This window comes from Peromyscus leucopus, chromosome 3 (assembly GCF_004664715.2).
Source record: "Peromyscus leucopus breed LL Stock chromosome 3, UCI_PerLeu_2.1, whole genome shotgun sequence".
Classification (NCBI taxonomy): Eukaryota; Metazoa; Chordata; class Mammalia; order Rodentia; family Cricetidae; genus Peromyscus; species Peromyscus leucopus.
The window spans coordinates 85,608,199-85,625,424 of record NC_051065.1 but is presented as its reverse complement, the minus strand read 5'-3'; the positions used below and the strand labels follow the sequence as shown (position 1 = coordinate 85,625,424).

The 17,226-nt window shown below is 37.1% G+C and overlaps 1 gene segment (V, D, J or C); it reads left to right on the top strand.

The window, feature by feature from the left end:
* Positions 1-12,542: 12,542 nt before the first annotated feature.
* Positions 12,543-12,956, top strand: LOC114687882. The segment is given in 1 exon segment: positions 12,543-12,956. A coding segment is annotated over 1 exon segment (414 nt).
* The last annotated feature ends 4,270 nt before the right edge of the window (positions 12,957-17,226 follow it).

The window sequence follows — 17,226 nt, the reverse complement described above, 5'->3', positions numbered from 1 at the left end:
ACTTTTAAATCACAAAATTTGAAATGGGACAAATTTATTTAAACAATTTATAACTATGATGTCCCATTCCTTTAGTTAATAAATACAAGCTCTGTTCTGCTGTTGATTATAAGGACAGGGAATCTTACCCAACACAGGTGTTTTAATTACTTATGTATCTCAATGACCAAATTATGAGGAAAATATTTATTGGGTTCTTGACACAGATTTCTTTATTATGCTTGTACTTAAACCAAACCAGACTGCTGAACTCTCTCATATCCTTGCATAATTAGCATAAGATAGCTTAGAATCTGTCCAAGTTTGGAGGATGTTAAGCACAGGAGAAATTTTTTTCTCACTGGACAGATTTGTACATATAGTTTACTCCCTCCAGTTACTATCAGGTTGATAGTTCCAATTTTCAATATATGCCCGTTGTACATTCAGAAAATGGTCTCAGACTACCAAGTACATTAGGTTTGTGTGCATATCCTGAACTAAGTGGAGTTCATGTTGTTAAGCTAATCCTTCTGCTTGCATGTTTCAAAGGCATTGATCACGTCTAGGAAATAGGTATGTCCATGAGAGACTGAAATGTGTGTGTGTGCGGGAGTGGGGGGTTGGGGGGGATAACAACAGGAGGGACAGTTGTAGGTATAGAGAGCAGGTGTCTTGTTCTTGAGGTACAGTGCTGTCTTTCTTGGAGCAGAAATGACAAGAACAGCTCTCTTTTTTGCAGGAAATAGAGTTCTGTGCCAACTGAAACAAGTTTCCTTACAGCTCACCTGAACTATGTCCCTTTTGGAATGGTTTGTTGGAAATTTGTTTTGAATTTTGAAACTGTTTCAAAACTTATTAGCAATTCAATGCCCTTCAGAGTACTTATGTTTATTGCACTGAGATTTGTATCAATATGAAGTTTCTTTGTACCTGCTTATTGTCTACTGTCATTTAAAAACATACCAACTTTCTATCAACAGCATTCAAGTCCCATTGGCAGACATTTATCTTGCCACAATTTCTACCTCAGAAGTTTTGTTTATTTACTTTTTGTAACTGACCATTTTATTGAAGATGTTAGAAATATGTGAACAAGCCTGACACATTTTCCCATTACTCTCTGAAAGGAGAACAGTGGAAAGATGTTGTTTGTACTCAGTTTTTCTTTGAGAGTGTTGTTATTGGTCAGGAAACACCTGTTCAAATGTTTGCAAATTAATCTCTTGATTTTCATTTACCATTACCACATAATTTTTGTTCATTGATATTCCCTGAGTAGAAGACAGTATGCAGTATTACAATAGTTGTAATATCACCCAGCACTGCAGCACAGCCAAGATCTTGCATTGGCCTGGACAGCATTCAGAAGTCAGAAATGCTATGTCAGATGAATTTCCTTCAGCAAAAAAGAGACATAGTTGCATATAGAGCAATGGGATGCAAACTCCTCTTCCAGATTCTGCAGGAACACATGACATTTTGTAACAATAAGTGGAAACAGTACCTGTAGTTTAGACCTAGAGAGTGAGGTCAGCAATTAAAATAAACTCTGTAGCATCTCTCATTAGGGGGAAAGAGACAATACTCCAGGAAGCTGTTTGAAACAAAGCAGTCACTTTCTGTTCTACATGCCCCTGAGTTACCCACCAGCCTGAAGCTGGAGAACGTCAGGAGAGAGGACAATTTGAATTCAGTTCTCATCCAAGGACACATCACTTCCTTAAGGAAGAACATCCACTGTAGTCTTGAGCATAAATAAGGTTAAATGTGTCATGAGTCATATCCTGTGCCATACTGCATTAGAATGTGAATCAACACACCAACAGGACAGTCTATAGAATATGTAATCCTATTATGTTACCAAAGTCCCTGTCACTAAGCTTTCTTTGATGACATATATACCAGGTGTCAAAATCATGTGAATTACAGTACCCTGACACTTTGATATTCCCTAAATAAGCAGTGTCTGGATACTGAAAAGTTGTAGTACAGATTGCCTTCCTGACTCAGTGTTCACCCTTCACTATAGACAAAATTAGAGATACATCATAGGGACTCCTCTGTTTCCCACTTTTAGATAGTGTTTATTCTCACACTCCTTTGTAAAACCATTTACTCTCCAGTGTGCTTTAGCACATGTGCCTGTGAGTACATTTCCTGCCCTGGCCATAACAGAGACCATTATTCAACAAGCAAAAGAGAATTTTTTCAGATTAAAGACTCTGATGCTTTCTGTATTAAAAAAACTTAATATTTTTACTACAAACTATTTTTATTACATTATATATTTCACTATGTATTTCAAGTAAAGAAATAATCAGAAACTTTCATGGGTTTGAATGGAATTAGACATTTAAAGGTGTTATTTTAATGTCATATAAAAGATACTGGAATACTCATTTTGCTATGTTGTTGGAAGTTAATATATTTCATAGAAGTTTTTTTTAGAAAACTATATTTTATTTTATACAATAAATTATACATTTATTTTATACAATAAACATCCTATAGATAAATTATTATAAATCTCAGAGCTATCTTTTCTTACAATCCCAGTCTCCATGTTGCATTTTGGGATGTGAGATTCTTGTGTTTCTCACAACACAGTACCATGAATTCTATGACCAAAACAATACAGATCTGAAAACAGCCTCTCAACACAGCTTTGAGACATCACCCCTGCCTTTAGCATCTATTTTAATTGAGAACTAGAAAATTCAAATCACAGGCAAAGGCTGCAGGGACATATTAAAACAATTGATTGCATTGCACAGAAAATAGTTAAACTGTGCTTCTTAGATGTGTCTGCTCCACATACAGACCATGTAAACAGCTGAAATGCCCCAAAAGAAGAACTTAAAACTAACAACCATGACAGAAATAGCTTCTTTATATGGAGAAAAATTCGACTTAAGTAGAGCTCTCAAAACACTCCTCAAAAACAATGTAGATGAAATATTTCTAGTACATTGCATCTCATACTTCAAGGACCATTTTTTAGTTATTTTTAAATTTTATGTGTCTATGCATATGTGCATGTCCCTGCCATGGTGTAAGGGTGCTAAGAGGACAAACTGTGAAAATCGATTTTGCAATTTTCAGGTATCAAGCTCAGGTGATGAGGCTTGGAGTCATTTTTGTCTCCTGAGCCATCTTGATGGTCCCATCAGAGAGAATTATTAATATTCTGACTTACATGAAGCAAGGATGTACAAAAGCATACATATTAGTAATGGATTATGTAAAATATCATAAGGAATTTTCATGTTTATATTCTTAGTGAATTTTTTCTTCTTTTTTCAGATTGCCATAAAGAAGGACATTCATTAGGTTTACCTCTAAAGGACAAGGTTTTAATTCTCTTACTTTATTTTGTCTTGATTGTCCTCACAAAAATATTATACATATTAGGAATATAATTTCTTAATTTAAATTCAAAGACGTCCTTCACCTAGCTTAAATCCCTGATGTAGCTAAATAAAACCTTGAACACTAATACTATAATATCTCTAGAATATCCTAGAGGAGGCCTAGAAGGTTGTTAATTGTCCAAAATTCTGACCAGAATGTACACATGCATGAATCTTAGGTTTGTGGTGCTATCTTAGCATTTCTAAGCCGTGTAGATCAAATATATCCTTATTTACACAGATCCAGCTTTCACAGTGCAGTCCACTGTCCCCTGGTTGTACCATGGATTCTATCCATTTTTCTATAAACAGAGATGATCCTTAACATCACTTCATTTTTAAGGGTGGGCTGTTCCCTCCATTTGGTATTTTTGACACAGATATGCCAAACAGGGGATTAGCATATTGCTCCCTAGGGTGTGCTTTTCCTTGGATGTATGAGACAAATGCTAGTCATTTTTTCTATCTTGACTATCTTGATTGTATAGGACTCTTCACATCAAGTTCTTAGAATTAAATGCTCTGCTCAGCTCCTGAGGCTGATTGTGCTCTGGATCTCTGGTGAGGAGTGGACCAAAGATGTTGAAGGATAATATGGAAGCATTGGGTATTGGAGGGCTCCGTAGGTGTGGGTGATGTTCTGTCCATGTGTGAGATAGCCAGTCTTGTTCTCTAGGAATGGGCTTGTGAGGTTTCGAGGGTCTAGGAAGAGAACCAGTGTTCTTGTGTAATTCTGACAAGTATCAAACTGGATAGTCCACATGATTTCTATAGATCCTCTGTGCTTTCTCTACACAGGTATTTTATGCGGAACATTTTTAGAATATGAATAAATGTCATGGACATAATAAGTATAAAATACATAAAAGAAGGAAAATCGTCTTAAAGTTTCGTTCTTTTGGGGGAATAACAATTCATTGCTCTTATTTTAGGAGCCAGTGGGGATATTGTATTGACTCAGGCTGCACTCTCTATGTCTGTCACTCCTGGAGAGTCAGCTTCCATTTCCCGCAGGTCTAGTAAGCATCTCTTACATAGCAATTTCAACACATACTTGTTTTGGTACCTTCAGAGACCTACCCATTCTTCACAGATTCTGACCTATCTAATGTCTAACTATGCCATGGGAGTACCATCAGGTTCAGTGGCAGAGAGTCAGGGACAGATTTCACATTGAAAATCAGAGTAGAGACTGAGGATATGGATGTTTATTTCTATCAGCAAGGTCTAAAACATTCTCCCTCAATGATACAGCTCTGAACACAAATCTCTCAGCCTGGGGAGGCTACTTGCAGCATGTGTTACTTCTCTGAAGAATATCACAGCAAATTCTCTAAGTTTGTGTGAATTTTTTTTTAAAAGCTGAAGAAATTGCTTAGAAAATTTTACTTCTGAGACTTTACAATAGGATGGGTGCTTTCCTTCACATCAGGTACCACAGGTCTGTTTTGACATGATTGGTATAATATAAATAACTGGAGGAGGAAGAGAATCCTTTCAAAATGGAAAGAATTGGAGAACTTTTTTATAGAGCATCTTTATTCTCTAGACTGTGTCAATATGTTTGGATGATTCTCATCATGATATAACAGAGTTTGGTACTCACTTGTGTCACACAAAGTTAATTTTTGAAGTTATTCTTGTTTGTTTTATGGCTGAAAAGTTGTCAGTACACATACAGCATGGAAATATTAAGATAGTTTCTATCTTCCTCCCTTCCTGCCATGTTTTATCATAAGTCCTTCCTTCTTGGAAGTGAATAGTCAGAGATATTTCCACCTTTAAGGAAGCAGCCTAGGGCCACTATTCACTTTTGTTTTTATGTTTCAGGGTATTTCTTAGTAAATGTACACCAAAAACAAATGCCATGTTTCATAGGACACTCACATTTTCTGTAATGGCATGGGAAGAAGATATGACATCCAAAGATGATATGAAATAAAAGACAAGCCTGGGATTGTGAGATAACAGGGGGATATACAACTTTCTTCACAGAATGTGACTGAATAAAGTCAATAACAGCAACAAGAAGTACTCACAATGCCGAGAGATTATCATCCCAGAAAGTGAGGATGGCAGTGGGAAAAATGTAAGATAAACTAAACATACTAGTTCCCTCCCTATGGCAAGATAGCAGCACTGATTCCTGTGTGGTGGTGTCTTGGGTAGTTTTGTGTCAGCATGATATAGAGTTGTCTGAAGGGAGGAAATCTCTATTGAGAAAATGTCTCAATAAGATCCAGCTATAAGGCATTTTCTTAATTACTGACGGGTGAGGAAGTGCTAAGCCTACTGAGGGTAGTGCCATCTCTGGGCCAGTGGTCCTGGTTTCTATAAAAAGGTAAGATAACCAATTTGCAATGAGCAAGACAACAGCAGCTCTCCTTCATGGCCTCTTCATCAGCTCTTGCCTCCAGGTTCCTGCCCTGTTCAGACTTCTTTTGATGAAGAACAGTGATATTAAAATGTAAGCCATATAATCCCTTTCTTCCCCAAGTTACTTTGGTCATAGCATTTCATTGCAGTAATAGTAACTACAACTACGACAGGTGCTATCACAATCCAACCAAGAAATATAAATAAATAAATAAATACATAGGTAGATAGATAGATAATAAATAGATAAATAAATAAATAAATAAATAACAGCAGGAGCTGGCCAGGAAAGACAGAGGAAAGAGTCAAAGTCTCAGAAACAAGAGAGCGCTAGAATAATTGGAGTTGGAGAATCTAAATGGAGAGTAAACAGAGTTCAAACAGTAGAGGAGACAGAGAAATGAGAAGCTGTAAAATGAAAATCTGACAATGGAATCTTGAATGGAAAAGTAACTAAGCAAGAATTCCCATCAAAGAAATATGAAAATGAAATCAGGTAGGTGGAAAATTACAACATAGTGGGTTTAGATTCCATATCTACAGGAAAGGAATCAGAGCAGAACAAATGCTGAGGTCTGAGACACGGTGGGACACCCTTTACAGAGTCAATTCCTGGAGTCCCAGCAGATTCTGTATGGATCCCCTGGAAGAGAACAGTCTTTTAAACAGAGACATGGGTACTATCACACACTTTAACAATGGAGCCCAAGGAATTAAATTCTCCCCAGGAAGCCTGTGTTGGGGTAAGGAAAAGACTGAAGCCCTAGTGATAGCCAGAGGAGAAAGAAATTTTATATAGTTCTGACAAATTATCAAAGTAGTTTGTGCAGATTATGATAATTATGGAAAATTAATGAATTGATAAATAGTGGTAAGGACTGATCTAGACCAAGACTCCTTAATCTTGTTTATCTTTTACCCTTTATTTAGACTTTAACCTTCTGTAGGTATCCTAGAGTTGGAAAATTTATGTCCCTAGATCCCTATATGGCTAGGACTTAACTGCACCTCAAATGTGGGAGTACTTCTGAAAATGTTCTAAATGGTTCATGGGTCCAGCACAAAGAGGGCTCTCACCTAGCAAATAGAAGGATTAATATCAGGTAAACAGAAACCTTAACTCAGCTTTCCTCAGAAATCTGGTAAATTGGGTTTTGTTTGCTAGGAGTGCCATTATTTTCCTTATCCTCCTCTAATAGTCTAGTATCTCAGGCAAAGGGCATGTAGTTCCTGTTTAATCCAAACAGCTTCCAGCAGATCATCATCTTCTTGCTGACTTACAGTCTGCTCTGACCTGCACCACACAGGAAGATGCTACATTACTCTAATAAAAGTGGCAAGGCTATTCTCTGAGGCAGCATGACAGTTTGGGTCCACCAAATATTTTCTTTAGGCCCATTTAGTGGTTTAGTTGAGTGCTTTCATGACCCTTGCTTATATTTATTTTTTGTCTTCTCTAGGAGCCACACTATGGAAAAAAACAAACAAACAACAAAACAAAACAAACAAAAACACCTCATTTATTGGCTTTCCACTATTACTTATCTCTATCTATTTTTTAAAGCTTTCAAAATTTTATTTTAAATAAGTTTATTTTTCTTTCATGTATTATATCCCAATCACAATTTCCCTCCCTTCTCTCCTCCCAGTCCCTTTCACACCTTCACTCTCCCCTACATTCACACTACTCTTCACTTTTCCTTTCAGAAAAGGACAAGCCTTCACAGGATATCAACTGACACAGCATGACAAGTTACAATAAGAGTAGGCACATGTCATCATATCAATGCTGGAGAAGGCATCCCAGAAAGAGAAAAAAGAGGGTCCCAAAAGCAGGCAAAAGAGTTAGAGACAGCACTGACTCCCACAGTAAGGAATCACACAAGAATATCAAGCTATACAACCACAACATAGGACCTAAATCAGACCCAAAAAGGCTCCCTAGTTACTGCTTCTTTCTCTGTGAGAACCTGTGAGTTCTGCTTAATTGATTCTGTGAACCATGACCTTGTGCTGTCCTTGACCCTTCTGACTCTTACTCTCCTTCCTCTCCCTCTTCCATCGGGTACCTTAGCTACACCAAATGTTCAGGTGTAGGTCTCTATATATGGTCTCATCAGTTGCTGAATGAAGCCTCTCTGATGAAAATTATGCTAGGCTCTGGTCTATGAGTATAGAAGAAAAATCATTAGGAATGATTTTATTGACTTTTTAGACCAATTATTTTTGGGTCTATTCTAGGTCTTTGTGCAATCCAACCTCTGGTTCCTGGCCAACCAGGCAGTATCAAGCATGGGTTACCTCTCCTTGCTGGGTGTGAGCCTCAAGTTGGACCAGTCATTGGTTGGCCACACTCACAATTTCTGAGCCACCATTATCCAAGCACATGTTTTAGACAGGACAAACTGTGAATCAAATGTTTTGTGACCGGGTTGATAATCCAGTCCCACCACTGAGAGCATTGTCTGGTTACTGAAAATGGCCAGTTCAGGCTCCATATCCACATTACTCTGTCTTCACTAGGGTCACCATCATAGATTTCAGCTAGTTTCCATTGCACAAAATTGCCTCCCAATTCTAGGTGTCTATCCTAGTACTTTCTCCCTCATCCCTCCCAACCCCTGATCCCTCCTTTTCATATCCCCAAGGGCCTCCAGTCCATTCAGAAATCTATTCTATTTCCCACTACCAGAGAGATCCATGCACCACCACCCCCTTAGTTCCTCCTTGTTGTTTAGCCTATCTGTGTCTGTATCATAGCATTATTACTTTCAATTAACAGCTCAAATCCATGTATAAAGTTAGATACAGTGAATCTGATAGAAGACAAATGGAGAATATCCTTAAACGCATTGGCACGAGAGACACTTTCATGAACAGACCACCAATAACTCAGGTACTAAGGTCAACACTTAATAAACGGGACAACAGGAAAGTTTCTGTAAGGCAATGGACAGTGTCAATAGGATAAAATGGCAGAGAACAGAATGGGAAAAGATCGTCACCAACTCCACTTCTGAGAAAGGGCTAAAATCCAAATTTTATAAAGAACTCAAGGAATTAGACATCAACAAACCAAATAATCCATTTAAAAAATGGGATACAGATTAAAAAAGAATGCAGGAAACTCAAATGCTTGAGACAAACATAAAGAAATGGTTAACATCCTTAGTCATCAGGGAAATGCAGATCACAATTACTGTGAGATTTCACCTTACCTCTCCAAAATGGCTAAGATCAAAACCACAAGTGATAGCTTACAGTCTTGATCTACCTAATCTGAAATCAGGGAACTAAACTGGAGTCGCCTGCAAAAGCACTACCTGCCCTAACCTACTGGGCTATCTACCCTGTCCATTATTTCATATGCCTTTAAGTAAAATGCATTGAGGACAGTTCATTGGGATTAACTTGTTAGGGATGTCATGTCCGAGGGAATTATTCTAAAACCTTTAGTAACAATAGGGCAAACCCATACTCAAAGATTAAGTAAATAATTTCAGCAGAACAGTTTGCACACAGATTCATGCATCCTCATGCTACTGCTAGAAGTTGAGAAAGTGGAAGAGCAGCAACTAGAAGGAAAACTGAGTAAAGAAATAAAGTCAAAGCTGCAGGGGGTCTTTATTTTCAAGAGCCACTGAAGACGAAATAGAAATGGACTTTAAGCAGCAATCTCAAACAAAACACTTGGGGAAGAGACTTATGTTACATTTGTTTTCTAACATTTTAAATAATTTAACCATTTTGTTTGAGTCCTAAACACAAACCCCACAATTTACAGTAGAAATCTAGTTATTAAGCAGATAGATTGTAAAATATATTTTCTCATTTAAAATTGTATATGCTAATTCTCTTGATTTCAATTATTTTTTTTTACTTTTGGACTAAATTATTCAATATTTAATGCTAATAAACAATATTCTTTGTATCATCTATTATTGTTATTGCTATCTAGGAACTGTCCTTCTAAACCATTTGAAGTTGACAAAATTGTCAAGTACTACTCAGTTTAAAATTACTCAAGAAACTAGACATCAACAAACCAAATAATCCATTTTAAAAATAGGGTACAGATTTAAACAAATTTAAACAGATTAAAACCATAATGGGTTTTAGCATGGATGAATTAGCATTTTCTCCCCATTTGGTGAAAGTACACAAGCTTACTGACTGTGGCTGAGTAGCTTTGATCTACCATCATAATCCCTAGTGATAATCTACAAATAAGACCTGGGGTACTGGGGATCAGAGATAATTACCCTCAGGTATTAAAAGTTTGAGTCAATTTTTGTTGATTTAGGTGGAGTTCTCTTGTTACTTGAACTCCTTTATTTTGCATATAGAACAGAGGGTTATGTTGGGAAAAGATTCTTATTCAAAACTAAGAATCTAACAGAATTTTCTTTTCCTTATAGAGAAAAACTCTGAATCAGAGAGTATTCCTCAGACTCAGTGCATAAAAAATAAAAATAAAAAATTGCTATTTCCATTCTCTCCTGTATCTCTAAGAGAGCCTTTCTCTTAAGAAGTATTACTTACTAGTTGGCTAGAGGAGCCATGTAATAATTCTGGAAGTCTGTTCTACATTGCTTTTTGTGGTTGTGCTAAACACCATGGGCAAAAGCAACTTAGGACGGAAAGGGTTTGGGCCTGTATATAGTACCACTTCACAGTCCATCATGAGGGGAAGTCAGGGCAAGTACTGAAGCAGGGCAGGTACTGGGAGGCAGGAACAGAAGCAGACACCATGGAGGAGTGTTGTTTACTTAAATACACCCTGTGGTTTGCTCACCCTTCTTTCTCATACTACCCACTACCACCTGTCCAGTATTAGCACTGTCTACATTGAGCTGGGCTTTCCTATATATCATTGAACAAGACAATACCATACAGGCTTGCATAGAGGTGAATATGATAAAAGCATTTTCTCAATTGAAGTTCTCTCAATCCAGATGTCACTATCTTGTATTAACTTGACAAAACAAGACAAATCCTAAATAAAACAAACAAATAAGAAAACATCCTGTCAGATGTCAGATATCAGAAAAAAACTCCATCAGATTTAATAACATATTACCCTGAGTTCCAAATTCTATTTCTGAAGTATAACAATGCCCTTTTCTCTTAACTTTGTGCACAATAGCTAGTAGCTCTCTAGCTGTGAGAAAGAGATATATCTATTATTAACTGGATAAGTATTGTTTGGTGTCTCTCTGTGTGTAAGCAGCCATCCATGTGTGTATCTACAGGTGCTAACAGAAAGGAATATTGGATTCCCTGGAGATGGATTATAGAAAATGGTGAACAACTTCACATAGGTGATAGTTATAAAACTCATGTTTTGGAAGAATAGCAAGTGCTCCTAACTGCTGAGCCATCTACCAATTCCCCTGAGAAAGTTTATGTCAAAACAGCATACTAAAGCCATTTCACTGTATGAGCTGTTGAGAAATCTCAACAAATAAAAGCCAACAACTTGAGATTTTCTTAGACTAACATGGTAGGAGGGGACTGACTCCCATGCATTGTCCTCTGCAATCCATGGAAATGAGCATGTCTCTATACACATACATATAAACATAATAAATAAATAAAACTAAAAAGGTCATTTAATTAAGATATAATTACTACATGACACTTAATACATATTTAATTCATATAAAATTGAGTTGGAATACAACTGGGAAATATCATTTTCCATAAACACCAGAGGCCCATCAATCACTTCCAAAGTTTCCTCAAACCATATATTATTCCAGGTAAATTATTTCCCACCTCCTTTACATTTTCAAAATGAACACTTCAGAATACCCCTTCCCAGTATTTTTTTTCCTGTTCCCTGGAGAAAAATTCAATGGAACAGAGGAAAGACTCTTAAGTTCTACATTTAAATTCTTAAATGGAGAGCTTAATTTTCCTGTAAAATCAATGAAATAGGAGGAAAGGCATAATTATCAACTCATTGAGTAATTGAAAACATACATCGTCATTTCCTTTTTTCCAATATTTCTGTAATACAGCATTTATTGAGGTTCTGGCATTGACCTGACTGACAGTTTGTAGCATGTTCTTTTCACATGAAGCACCAGATTTTGTTTAGATATTATCACCCCTGACATAGAAAATACTTTATGTGATTTTTTTCAATAATGAGAAACCTGCAAAACTCTTGCCCTTATCTATACTGCAACAATAACCAAGGCCTTTGCATATAACTCCCTAGGGAGGACCCACCCTTGCTAGTCTCAAATAAAATCTCAATTGTCTTCTTGTGGTGACTGATCAGTCTCCTCAGACTGCCTCCTCAAAATGAAGTTGCCTGTTCTGCTCTTGGTGTTGCTGTTGTTCGGGATTCCTGTGAGGATAGAGGGGAATGAGAAAGGAGGATGGGTAGGGAGGGTGAACCATGGGTCCCACTGCTGATCACAAGTGTCCTGTCCCTGTATGAAAAGACAGGTCTTATGCTCCAGGATGGGGCCTGTAATATTCATATCTGGGAGATGGAGCTTCCAGATTAGAGAGAATCCATGTTATAATGAAGATTATGATATAGATGGACAGAGATGGAATAAATCATGCCTAGAAGAGCTTTGGGCTTTCATTTCACTTGTTTTGTTTAAGAGGGATTTATAGTGTATAAAGTATTTCATGTTAAAATAAACATTTGTTGAGGTAAATATCAAAAACTGTAATCACAATAATTGTTCATAAAGTTTTTTAATAAATTTCCATTTCTCTCTCATCATTTCAGCTTCCAGGAGTAATGTTGTGATGACCCAAACTCCAATCTCCTTGTCTGTCAGCCTTGGGGATGAAGCCTCCATCTCTTGCAGGTCTAGTCAGAGCCTTGTAGATAGTTATGGATACACCTATTTATATTGGTGCCTGCAGAAGCCAGGCCAGCCTCCAAAGGCCCTGATCTATGAGGTTTCCAATAGATATTCTGGGGTGCCAGACAGGTTCAGTGGCAGTGGGTCAGGTACAGATTTCACACTCAAGATCAGCAGAGTAGAGCCTGAGGATTTGGGAGTATATTACTGCTTCCAAGGTTCACATGTTCCTCTCACAGTGATTCAGACCCTAACAAAAACATCTTTGCTTGTGGTGGTCCAGCTGCCAAATGTGTTCTTCATTTGTGTGAAACTTAGGAACTCCAGATTACTGGTTGCAGCTGAGGACTTTTGAGCATGAGTGCCTTGACCACAACTCCAAACTAATTTATTTCTGACTTCGTCAACTGCAATAACAATGATATTGCATCTGCATCAAGAGTGGTGAACAGGTGCTCTCTCAGCAAACAGAAGTGACGGGGTGAAGCTTAGTGAAAACTGGATTTGATAATTCTATGTTTCATGTGTTTTTTTTTTTTTTACAGTCGAAGTAATTTTATTAAGCAAATTTTATACAACTTAATAAATTCCACAGTAGAAAAAATTAATGCATCCTAACAGACTGATATTAAGCCTGAGGCATATCTTTGAAAAACTCAGGATTTGTAGATCAAAGAGAAAGTCTCTATTTTAACTTAATGTGAACTGTCAGCCTAATATCCAGCAGCTTGCCATTTTCTTTTTTATTTGTTATGAATCATATTACAGATTCATTAAATCAGTTTTCTTTTCTTTTTTTTCCTGCTGTTCTCTTTAGAATTTTTTATTTTATTTTACAATACAATTCAGTTCTACATATCAGCCATGGATTCCCTTGTTCTCCCCCCTCTGGACCCTCCCCTTCCCCCAGCACACCCCCCATTCCCACCTCCTCCAGGGTTAAAGCCTCCCCCGAGGACTGAGAGGTAGACTCAGTCCAGGCAGGTCCTGTCCCCTCCTCCCATGCTGAGCCAAGCGACCCTGCATAAACCCCAGGTTTCAAACAGCCAACTCATGCAATGAGCAATGAGCACAGGACCCGGTCGCACTGCCTGGATGCCTCCCAAGGAGATCAAGCCAATCAACTTTCTCACCCATTCAGAGGGCCTGATCCAGTTGGGGCACCCCCAGCCATTGATTCATAGTTCATGTGTTTCTATTCGTTTGGCTATTTGTCCCTGTGCTTTATCCAACCTTGGTCTCAATAATTCTCACTCATATAAAACCTCCTCTTTCTTGCTAATTGGACTCCCGGAGCTCCACCTGGGGCCTAGCTGTGGATCTCTGCATCCAGTTCCCTCAGTCATTGGATGGGGTTTCTAGCACGACAATTAGGGTGTTTGGCCATCCCATCACCAGAGTAGGTCAGTTCGGCTGTCTCTCGACCACTGCCAGCAGTCTATTGTGGGGGTATCTTTGTGGATTTCTGTGGGCCTTTCTAGTCCCTGAAAAAAGAAATTAAAGAAGATATCAGAAAATGGAAAGATCTCCCATGCTCATGGAGAGGCAGGACTAACATAGTAAAAATGACAATTTTACCAAAAGCAATCTACAAGATTCAATGCAATCCCCATCAAAATACCAACACAATTCTTCACAGACCTGGAAAGAATAATACTCAACTTCATATGGAAAAAAAAAAAAAAAAAACCAGGATAGCCAAAAGAATTCTGTACAATAAAACAACCTCTGGAGGCATCACAATCCCTGACTTCAAGCTCTACTATAGAGCTACAGTAATAAAAACAGCTTGGTACTGGCATTAAAACTGACATGTGGACCAATGGAATCGAATTGAAGACCCTGACATTAATCTGCACACCTATGAACATATAATTTTTGACAAAGAAGCCAAAATGAACAATGGAAAAAAGAAAGCATCTTCAACAAATGGTGCTGGCATAACTGGATATCAACTTGTAGAAGGCTGCAAATAGATTCATATCTATCACCGTGCACAAAACTAAAGTCCAAGTGGATCAAGGACCTCAACCTAAATCCAGTTACTCTGAACCTGCTAGAAGAGAAAGTAGGAAGTAGTCTTGAATGCATTGGCATAGGAGATCACTTCCTAAATATAACACCAGTAGCACAGACACTGAGAGAAACAACCAATCAATGGGACCTCTTGAAACTGAGAAGCTTTTTAGAGCAAAGGATAATATCATCAAGTGTTTTATTTGAGGTACAAGTGGCTGTGGAAGACTGAATAATTCAGACTTGCATGGAAGCTGTATATACAGCATCTACTGAAGTTTGCAAAACCCAGAATCTATCTCTAAAAGTGGTAGAGGAGGCAGGAATATGGCAAACTGCCTTTTCTCACATTTTCTGGTCAAACAACAGAAGCCATCACCAAGCTTTTCAGAGTAAGGAAGATGTGTATTCATCCTGAGGTCAGCACTGAAGAATGAAGAGACTGGATGACCCATGGGAAAAAAAAACTAAAAAATAAAGACTAGATGAGTGCCTGTCATTATTCATCTCCCTGTACCCAATATTAATATTTTTATTTCATTTAATAAATTATTTCATTTAAAATGTGAATATAAACTCTTTAGTTTCCCCCCCAAAGACACAGGGTAGTAAGTGAGTCACAGGTTATATTGAATCTCACACCAGGACTTTCTAATTATGTCCATGATATAATCACTATGATAAGGTCAAGGTATCCATGACCTTGACCATAACATGATGTTGAAGGCCTGTTTCTACAGTATTATTGTGAAAAATGAAGTAGCATTCAGGAGAAAAATAATTCATCAACCTTCATAGTTTTCTTTTCAAGAATATATGTGTTTTATATTTTCAAATTATTACAAAATTATAAATGATAATTTAATATAGTATCAAGAAAAATTAAAATTATGTCCATTATATAGAATTTTAACTCCTATAAGGCACTTTCACTCAAATGTTTACCACCCATTTAATTGTATGTTTATGTGTCCTGTGTGTGTGTGTGTGTGTGTGTGTGTGTGTGAGATAGAGATAGAGAGAGAGACAGAGAAACAGAGAGACAGAGACAGACAGACAGTCACTGGCATCAGAGTCAGCATCTTGTGCATGGTAGACAAGCACTCTACCATTTAGCTAAGTACCTTGCCCTTTCAGTCTTAAATTGATAAATGAAATAGTTTAAATTATTGATGGCAATGAATGTACTGTCTATGACCTTAACACTCAAAACTTCACATATCAAATGAAGTATGTGGATACAGATGGTACAGATTTTAAAATGCTTCCTTCAGGTTTCCCTGAAAGTCACGGATGCCTTATCTTGAATTTCTTCTTTTTTTTGTTTGCTAATATTTGAGAATGTAATTTAATTGCCATGTATCCCTCCAAAATCTGTCATATAACACTCCCTGCTCTCCTTCAAGTTCATTTTTTTCATCAATTGCTTTTCTATGTATATCTATATATTTAAATATATATAAATACATATATGTATATATTTGAATAAATGTAAAGAATAAAATGTATATATACATACATAATTAACAAGTATGTATACGTATACTTAATTAAATATATGTTTATATTCAAATATGTTTATATACATATATATTCATATATGTATATGTATATAATATATATCCCTAAATATAACCTGTAGAATCAATATAATGTCATGCATATTTTCACAACTGACCTTGTATCAGTGGACAACTAATTGTTAGGTACTTCCCTAGGGAAGGGCCATCCCTCATGCTCCTTGAGATACAGAGTTGCTTGTAGTTCTTTGTGTAAAGTTGAGGCTCTTGGGGTTTCCCCAATGTATTTTGACATGTTATTCTGGTTACATTTGGAGAGTCATGTTATTGAAAAATTATGGGTGTAATTTCTGTTGTAACTAGGAGACACAGTCTCATAAAAAATTTCTGAAGTCCCAACTCCAGCAAAAAAATAAAGGGCAACAGCTATAGGTTATATGTTCTGGGAGTCTCTTAGGCCTGACAAAAATCTAAAAAGAGACTTCTCATGTCTGGTATTGTGGTTTTGGTTAAGTGATCTTTGTTAGATGGAGCACTATTAGTCTGGATGAAAAAAATTAAAACTATATATATATATATATTACTTGAATTATAGGATTTTTAAATGTAAGTGGTTAATAATATGATACTTATGAATTTCTCAGATAGTGACTTTTTATTTCATTCAGGTTCCTCCTTCTGCATTTACCTCACCCATTCCCTAAGGAGCCTCCCTTTACTTATTTCCCCTATCAGATCATTTGTGTCCTGTAATTCTCCTTCACACTCTATCCAACGTCTTTGGTATTTTTACCTCATTACCACTATCTTAGGACCTTTCCTTACAATTATCCTGATCAACTTGTTTGTGCCCCCTTTTCCTCTCTCTATTGTTTTCCAACATCCCTGTCCTGACAATGGTCCTATTTGACTTCCTTAGTTTGTGTAATAAATTCAAGCTATATGTTCACATCTAAAGACATGAAGCTAGGAGCAGCCAATAAGAGAGAATAAGGAATGTTTGCCTTTTCTGAGTCTGGATTACCTCCCTTGATATGAACTTTTCTGGTTCCATCAATTTACCTACTAACTTCATGATTTTATTTTTGT